This window comes from Arachis hypogaea, chromosome 13, assembly GCF_003086295.3.
Source record: "Arachis hypogaea cultivar Tifrunner chromosome 13, arahy.Tifrunner.gnm2.J5K5, whole genome shotgun sequence".
In the NCBI taxonomy this organism is placed as follows: Eukaryota; Viridiplantae; Streptophyta; class Magnoliopsida; order Fabales; family Fabaceae; genus Arachis; species Arachis hypogaea.
The window spans coordinates 10022421-10031807 of NC_092048.1; the positions used below are offsets into that span (position 1 = coordinate 10022421).

The following is a 9387-nucleotide window of genomic DNA, read 5'->3' on the forward strand; positions in this document are numbered from 1 at the left end:
ATTCATGAAATATTTAAAAAATGACAAATATATATGAAATATTTAATATATATATATATATTAAAAAAGATTTAGATATTATATTTTGATGTATTTTTTTAAGTAAAAATAAAACATTCTTAGCCATAAAGTTTAGTAATTTTATACTAAGTGATTTAAAAAAAAATTGTGAATGATTAAATTTTTTTCAAAAATAAAAAAATTATAGAATCTAATTTTTACTGTGTATCTTTTAAATAGTTATTCAAACGTGACCATAAAAATTTGAATAAAATACATAAATTAATTTAGTAAGTACAATTTTTTTACTATTTATAAGAATATAATATTTATTAATTATTTTTATTATATTTTACTATTTAAAAATCATTTAAAAAATTGTTTCTCTCTCTTTATCTTCAAAAATTATTTTTATCAATAACATAAATTTTACTATCTTGTTAGTACTTTACCATTTTACCCTTACATAAAAATTAAATTATTTTCAAAAACATAAGAAAAAGAAGATAACAGTGAGCACTAAGCAGCCAGCGGCCCCTAGTCTTGGGGTCAAGGGATGGAGTTGCAAAGTCAACAGTTCTGTGTTGAGAACAAAAACGGTGTCGGTTCGTCCTCTCTCTCATTTTCTCAGTTCCTCTGCTTTTGAGTTTTGAGGTAGCAAAACGACGTGCCGTTGGTTCCAAGTGAGGATGGCGAGCAGAGAGACGGTGAGAAAGGCAGAGGCTCTCGTAGAGAAAGCCATGAAAGGAAACGACGCTTCACACGATGCGTCGCACGTTTGGAGGGTTCGTGATCTCGCTCTCTCCCTCGCCTCCGAGGAAGGCCTTTCTTCCAACCCTCATTCTCTCCAAATAGTAATCATTCTCTCATTCTCATATAACTACTACTTTCACTTATTAATCACCACCATAACCATTCGCTTTCTCTTCTCGTTAATTACTTTATTTCAGGTGGAGTTAGCGGCACTGCTCCATGATATAGGTTTTTTACACTGTCTCTCTGCATCAAAATTAATCTCTTTCAAAATTACTCTATGCTTACTCGCAAATTTACTTCTTTGTTGATTGCTGCAGCTGATTACAAGTACTTGAGGTTCGTAATTTCGTTAACTGTATTCTTACCTTACATGTATCGCAATTTGAACTTTTTCTCTGTTTTTTGTTCAGTTGTTTTTTTTATTGTTGAAGTCAATGCGCAATAATCCATATACTGGTTTTGCATAATTTCTAGGCTAATTTTATCCAATTACCATTTCTCTGTATTTCTCCGTGCTTCAATTCTGTCATATTTTCCTTTTTTTCAGATAATACCATAAATCAGTTGCTAAGAAATTTTTATTCTTGTAGTCTTCAATAAATTTTAATCACCAAATCAGTGTCTAATATCAGAATTTTAAAAATTTTTAGGGTATGTTGTGTTTTTATTAAATAACATAGAGACTGATTTGTTTAACACTTTACTAAAATTTGACAAGAGGATTGATTTGTCTAACAAAACAAAAAGGCTACGGACTGGTTTAATGATTAAAATTTGTTGATGATTAAGGTGTTCGACTAAAAGTTACTAATTTGGGGTGTAACTCTTATTTTTTTTGTACACTTATCATATAGGGATCCGTCTGAGGAAAAAATTGTTGAGAATTTCCTCGAAGAAGAGGGAATTCAGGAGACTATCAAGTCTAAGATTTTGAAGATCATCAAAGGAATGGGTTAGTTAATCAACATTCACCTTCCTTTTGGCTCAAGTTAATATATTTGATTTAAGGGTAATATCAGAAAAAACAGATTATATGTTTTTGCATTCTCTTCCATTATCCAAACATAGCCTAAAGTTTCTGTGTATTCTTCATAGTAGCCTTGTGCTGCATCATGTTACATTTCCATGTGTATTGGTTGTAAAATTTGCATTATGGGCACTGCATTTTCCACTGCCAGGTTTCAAGGATGAGGTTACAGGAAATGGCAGTACTGAATGGTTTCCGGAATTCGGAGTTGTGCAAGATGCAGATCGACTTGATGCTATTGGTGCTATAGGTATTCTGTTGAATCTGCTATGTTATTGAGCTTTTCAAAGAGATGAACAATGTTAGAAGGACACTTAAAAATTGTCCTTAAATACTAGAGTTGGGATGGTAACTAGGATATGATACATATGTGTCCCTTGTATGTCAGGAATTGCGCGATGCTTCACCTTTGGTGGAAGCAGGAACAGGGTTCTGCATGACCCTGCAATTTTACCGCGGACTGATTTATCCAAGGAACAATACATGAAGAAAGAGGAGCAAACTACTATTAACCATTTTCATGAGAAACTTCTGAAGCTCAAGGATATGATGAAAACCAAGGTACAGTAGCTGTATTATGAGTTTTGCCACTTTCTAAATTTCTCACCTAGACCTTCATGCCATGCATCTTTTCAATGCTGCAAAATATTATCTTTTGCGAAGTAAATTTCAGGCTGGAAAGAGGAGGGCAGAGAGAAGGCATAAGTTCATGGAGGAGTTTGTGAAAGAGTTTTATGATGAATGGAATGGTGTAAGCTAATTGCATGTTCCAAGCATGATTATCTCCTTGATTTGGATGCTATGCATAATGCAAATACAATATATATACATAACGTGGAGAGCAGATATTGTTGGGTCATCCTTTCTTGAATTATGTGAGCTGATAGATATCAATGACACTTTATGCTGTGAGAAGCCCTACTTGAACAATTTAATGATACAGCTTTCTTAAACAATTCCAAGTTACAATGCCGTTTTGTTCTTTCAAGTATGTAATCATTCTCCCTCTTAAAGTACATTCGGAATTGAAGTGGTGCAATAAAGTACTGTCTTTATTCTCGAGTTTCGAATATTGCTCTTAGTTAATAGTGTGTTTTAATGATACCCTTTAGAAGGGGAATTTATTTTTCTAATAGATATTTTTCGACATATTTACAGGTTCTTTTTCTTTACTTCTTTATTGACATAGCACTAACACTATGCTATAAGAGAAAAAAAATTAAGAAAGTAATACCAAAAGTTGAGAAATGCAAATTATTCATTTATTAGGACAACAATAATATACACAAGACATGTACTAGAAATAAGGCAATCCAATTCCCACTCCAAGATATTCAATCAAATCAATTGCATACTCACCAATTAACATGAAATTCATTATTCATGCTTTAGCTTCCTAATTAAGATTATATCCAACCCCTTCATTAATATCATTTTGTACTTACAATCCACCTTAATAATTACCTTAAACAAAAGACCAGTCATTACCACACCATAATTAACTTCATTCTTAATCAACCTCGCAAGTACTTGTAAATTTCTTCAGCATCCCTCTTGTGAAGGCTAACTTTGATTCCATGCTTCATGTACATAGTCAATGCAAGTTTAGGCACCACAGGGTGGTTCTCAACCACCTTAACACGGTAGCGGAATATGATGCTAGCGGCGGCATATTTCATCTGATAGTAAGCAAAGTCTTTGCCTAAGCACAACCGCGGTCCGCCGTTAAAGGCAGTGAATTTGTATGCAGATTCACTCATGAAGCGTGCATTATCTCTTAGCCATCTTTCTGGCTTGAATTCCCTGCAATCTTTTCCCCAAATGGCTTCCATTCTCCCCATTGAATAAATTGCATAGATCACTTTTGTCCCCTTCTTTAGCACTGTTCCATCTGGGAATGTGTCATCTTCAACTACCTGCAAATAAATAAATGAACATTTATATCACTAGTTGCATTCATTCACCCTCGAGTCTCTAACGGCATTCAATAAAACCTTGAACTGTGTGATTTTATTACTGAGATCATTTAACCTTTCTAGATTTTGCTATATTCAAGTTTCAACATTCCAGGTTAAATTTGAGTCATAACTCAGAAGCCTGATTTTGTATACAACAGACTTAAGAAATCAGTATATATGAATTAGGTTCATTATTTTTGTAAGGTTTAGATATCATGTGTTTTTAGAGCACATGTTAAGGTTACTACTAATAGAAATTTTTTAACTTTTTATCTTAATAAATGCACAATAAATACATTGGAAACTAAACTTTGCATTCTTCTCTAAAAAAGACTTTCTTAATTGATAATATTAACTGTATTCTTAAAGTACATGTTAACTGAACACTTTTTTTAATCTAATATTTTATCTATATTAATAGTTATTTTAAAGAACAATTCAACATGATCAATAAATATTATCAGTTTTTGTCCGTATTTAGCCAAGAATAATTCATACCCATATTTAAAAGGATTTTGCACACATGAATCAATATCATTTACACTTATATTTTTCAGGATTTGTACATATGAATTAGTCAAATTTATTTTGTTAAAGATAATTTAATATTTATAATGGTAAAATAATGGTAAAAAAACATGAAAAATTGATAATCTAAAAAATTTCTCTATTTTAAAAGAGGTATTAGTATTACAGTATTATTATATTATTTATTTTATGATTGTTGGTGACCAGGCTGTGCCTAATTCCAGTGAGCCCATTGGGAATGTTTGTTCGGTAAACAAAAGAGTTGACTAAATAGTGCTTCTCATTCATTGATGTCACTTATAGAAAATTTAATAAATTCTAATTAATAATAACTTTTCCAATTGGCTAGAGGGTGCCTTTGAATAGAAGCAAATATTCATTTATGAAGTCCAAAGAAATATGAGAAGTTATTAAGAACTTTCTAAAACATATATATATTTTTTTTAAGATTTTATGGAATAAACATAAAATATTTTCCAATGGTGTCTAATAATTTTTTAAGAAAGATAGACATTATTTAAACACCTAAAATTAAAGTGTTTATTCACATCAACTCGAGTTAAAGCTAATAAATCAAATGTAAAAAAAAAAGAAAATTTAATTGACAAAATGAAAAGAAAAAAAGAAACTAAAAAAAATGTTTGAATTGAAAGAGTTACCTCTTTGTGATCAACAGGAACAGAAGGGTACAATCTGAGAGCTTCAGAAAGAGCAGCATGCAAATAATCCATCTTCTTAATCTCTTCAGGCCTAAATGTCAAACCCTCAAAAAACTCTTCTTTCTTCATATTCATTTTCATATCAATATCTTCTCTCTGTTTCACTACCCTGCATATCTCTTCTACTATCTTCTCTTCCACTTCAGGGTTCTGATCAAGCAGCCAGAAAAACCAGCTTAAAGCCACAGAAGAAGTGTCTCTCCCTGCAAGAATGAAGTTCACACATATATCCCTCAAGAACTTATCCGAATAGGCTTCACCATTCTCATCCTTCAGCCCCATGAAAATGGTTAACAAATCTGATCTTTGCTTGTCATCACAGAACAAAGACAGTTCTTTCTTTCTTGTCCTAATAACATTCTCAGCAAACTCATCAACCCCTTTTATAGATTCCTTCAACTTTCTCTCCATCCCCAAATTGAGGAACCTCATTGCCTTCCATACACATGTTGGGACAACGAATCGAAGAACTGTTACTTCTGTTGCATCCTCAAAGGCCTTAGCAAATGGTATTTTAGGTAACCCCGGCTGCAAGCAACCGGGATCAACCCCAAATGCAATCAAACAAACATTGTCAAAAGTTAGTCTCAACAAGATGTCTTGTAAATCAATGGAAACATTCTCCTTAATGGCGGATTCTAAGACCGGTAAGAGCCTCGAATGAACAAGCTCAAACAAGGATTCAGTAGTTAACTTCCTGAATTTTGCTGAATGGAACTCAATGCTTGCTGTTTTCCTCTGCTTCTGCCAAGTCTCGTCGTCGGCGTTGAAGATTCCATCTCCAAGTAGGTCTCTCACCGTGTCCCTGAAGTATCTCCCTTTGGGGAACAAAGAAAACTTTGTCTTGAGAAGATGCTCGAGGTTTCGCGGATCGGCCGTGACAATGCAGTTGAGGCTGCTAAACCAAGGCCCTTTGAATCTGAATGTACCATTTTGCTGTTTAAGCACATCAGTGATCCATTCATAGAGGTTAGTTCTTAGTGCAAAGAACAAAGAAGGTAACATTCCAAGAAGAGGCCAAATTGGTAAGCCATAATGCTTCTTTTGCCTTAGAGAATGAATCACTATGAAAACAGTGATTGCTAGAAGAATCTCCAACATTTGGATATGTTGCATTAGAAAAAGACTAAGTGTGAAGATGTTGTTTCCATTGGGAAGATCTTGTTGGGGGGTTGTGAGATTAAGATTGAGATTGAGATTGCTGAGTTTGGTCATGGTTTTTGTGTTGGAATGATAGGGAATGTGAAAGAATTGCATGTGCTTATTGTTGTTGGTTAGTTTGAAGAAGAATAATGGTAATAACATTTGTGGGGGTGTGGTCATGTATGTTATATGGGGGAGAGAAGAGAGATTTGTGTTTTCTTGGCGTGCTTAGTTTTGAACAAACGGTTTTGATTTGGTGAGCTGAAAATTAAATGTGTGCCAATTGGGATTAAGAACTGGAACAGTGTACGAGGGACTGTTCACTTGTTTGGTACAAGTTATAAGAATCAGTGAAATGGATTTAGGAGTATAATATAATATTAATATGAAAGGAAGTTGAATTTGGGATTTTGAGTGTCAAAAAGGACTATTTAAATTTGAGATTACACATTATGACTAAGGAGGATGGGAAGTGGGTGTGTTGGATTACCTAAGTATGAATACATTTTATGTACTTCTAATCTCACAAGTTTCTTTAGGATTAGAACCTTAATCAATAACTACCTAGTTGTAGTTGTTCCCCCCTCTTTTATTTGTTTATTGAAAAATATTTTTTTTTAACATCTATATTAATATTGTATTTTATTGTAACATCTAGTTTAATTTTTTTTTTTTAAATTTGGTATGCTTCATATTTTAACAAAAGTGCTTTATGTACACTAAAAGTCAGTCACTATATCACTATATAAGTATTGATTCACATAATTTTTTTTAACTAAATTATTTGTAAACAAAAAAATAAAATTTTTATAATAAAATAATCAAATATGTAATAAATATTTAATTAAATTTATTTATAATAATATAATCTTTTTTTATAAAATACTAAATATGTATTTCTATTGACAGATCTAATTTTTTGTCACGGGGGTTCGGCTATATTTTTATGTTGGTTGCCGAAGACCTAACACAACCCTCCTCCTTTATCCGGGCTTGGGACCGGCTATGTACCGCAAGTGTAACATAGGCGGAGTAGAGTTGGAGTAGCACCCATTGTGGAAAAGATGGTTGAATCGCGTCTCAGGTGGTTTGGACATGTGAGAAGAAGACCGATAGAACATCCAGTCAGGAGGGTGGATGAGATGGAAGATGGACAAAGGGCGAAAGGCAGAGGAAGACCTAAGAAGACCATCCATGAGGTGGTCAAACGAGATCTACATGTAAACGGTCTCTCTGTAGACATGATACATGACAGAACACAATGGCGTCGTTTAATTCATGTAGCCGACCCTACTTAGTGGGACAAGACTTTGTTGTTGTTGTAGTTCTAATTTTTTGTGTATCTTTAGCTTAATAGTTATTTCAATACTCGAATTATTATTCTTCATATGTAAGTCATGTTGAATTTAATTTAATTGGAAATATTTTTTATACACCTAATAATAATCGGTTTTCCATTTAGATGCCAATTTAAAAAATTCTTGATGAAATTTTAATCTCTGTTAACTTTAATAATTCATCGTACAAATAATCTTATTGAATGGACTCTTTTGGTAACACTCTTCAAAAGTGATTCAATTGATGTTGTGTTACAACAAATGGCAAACATCCATGGTTGTACACGCGCTCAACTAACCCAACGAAATCATGACCCAAAAAAAAAAAAAAAAAAAACCTAACCCAACGAAACCCGTCATCAAAGTTTATATGTTGCCGTAATTCTAATTTATTAATACTATCATTATTTGTTAGTTAAATATAACAATTATTTTAGTTTTGCCACTTGTGTTTATATATAAGATGGGGTAGCAAACAAGTTTCAACAGCGTATGTAATATTCTTACATGATTTTCTTTGTGATTTTTGTCCAAAATATTCTACAAATACCATATATAAGCATCAATACAATCACTCCTTACTAATACAAAAATATGATATTAGAATATATATATATATTCCTTTTTCATGTGAATATATTTGATTATATAGGATAATAAAGTGTGATTATAATTGCAAATTTGTACGTTGAATGTTTTAATTTTTTTTTTTTGTTAGTCAATGAATTATTACATATATAAAGCGGAGTTTAAAACTCTAACATCACTTATTAAAATGGATAAATGAGGTAATTACTCAATTAATTTAAATTAGTTATTAATTTTGTTGTTTTTTTAATATAATATTATTACTCAATAAATATGCAGACTTATTTGGATTTTAGATGATATATGATCTGTACTGATCAAATGCTAAATGCAATTAGATCAAGGTGTAGGTGACTTTGTAGGCAGGTTAATTTCTGAATTTACTTCAATTAAATGTTAATAAAAATGTTTACTTAACTTGGTTGATCTTGAATAGCGGGAAAGATTTTGCTTAACAAAGAAGCTAGCTAGCACATACATTGAGTTAGTTACGACAGTAACATAGGTCATTAAAATAAATATCCTAATATATCAAATGATGAGAAATAATTTTTTATTCTTTAAAGGTAGATTCAATATGTGTTCATTCCAATTTTTTTTCTTTTTTTAAGTAAAGTGAGAATTAGGTATTTAAGCGAGATGTTAAAAGATTATCAGAATTTATTATATGGTCATTATTTAGCTATTAACTTAATTTTTTTAGTATAATTTTTTTAATTTAGTAATCCAACAGCATATTTTATCTCATACTTTTAAATATTGATGGTTAATTAATGGTAAAAAATAATAAATTTTGATAATTTTTTAATATTTTTCTTAAATTAATTAGATCCTAAAAAAAAATAGTATCATAAGTCCTCCACAATAACAAACAATGAATCTATTATATTTTTCTATCAATTTATCATGTAAGACTTAACAGTAGTAGTGGTTATGTATATAGTTAATTATAGTGATATGTTTGTTCATAGAAGATTGTTATGAAAATAATAATTTTTGGAGTCAAACTTAACTTGTTTCATTAAAAATTTGTAGTAAATAGAACGCAATCGATAAGAGTTATATAAAAACTTAAAATATAACTAATACTTCACTATTTAAAATGATATTGTTTTCATGTTCATATAGCAATAAATAAGATACGTCACTATAAATAATGAAATATATGAACAATTTTATTATATTTTGTACTATTTACTAATAATTCTGTAATTTATTATAATAGAAAATCTAATTAATATTTAAAAAAAAAAACTAATTAGTTTAAAGTATAAAATTTTTAAAACTTAACTAATTGTTACTTCACTCAAAATTTAAGTATAAATAGATGT

General features: G+C 31.0%; 2 protein-coding genes across 2 annotated transcripts; one reads left to right on the forward strand and one right to left on the reverse strand.

The window, feature by feature from the left end:
* The first annotated feature begins 514 nt into the window (after window positions 1–514).
* Window positions 515–2845, forward strand: LOC112737106 (uncharacterized). The gene is made up of 7 exons (XM_025786865.3): window positions 515–854; window positions 951–981; window positions 1074–1092; window positions 1611–1708; window positions 1935–2033; window positions 2172–2344; window positions 2457–2845. The coding sequence occupies exons 1-7, from the start codon at window positions 690–692 to the stop codon at window positions 2541–2543; spliced, it is 672 nt and encodes a 223-aa protein (XP_025642650.1). The 5' UTR covers window positions 515–689; the 3' UTR covers window positions 2544–2845.
* Window positions 2846–3023: 178 nt separating this feature from the next.
* LOC112737105 (cytochrome P450 86B1) lies at window positions 3024–6441 on the reverse strand. Its single transcript, XM_025786864.3, has 2 exons — window positions 4929–6441; window positions 3024–3699 (listed from the first exon to the last, which is right to left on the reverse strand). Exons 1-2 carry the CDS (start codon window positions 6309–6311, stop codon window positions 3298–3300), a joined length of 1785 nt encoding a protein of 594 aa, XP_025642649.1. The 5' UTR covers window positions 6312–6441; the 3' UTR covers window positions 3024–3297.
* Between the last annotated feature and the right edge of the window lie 2946 nt (window positions 6442–9387).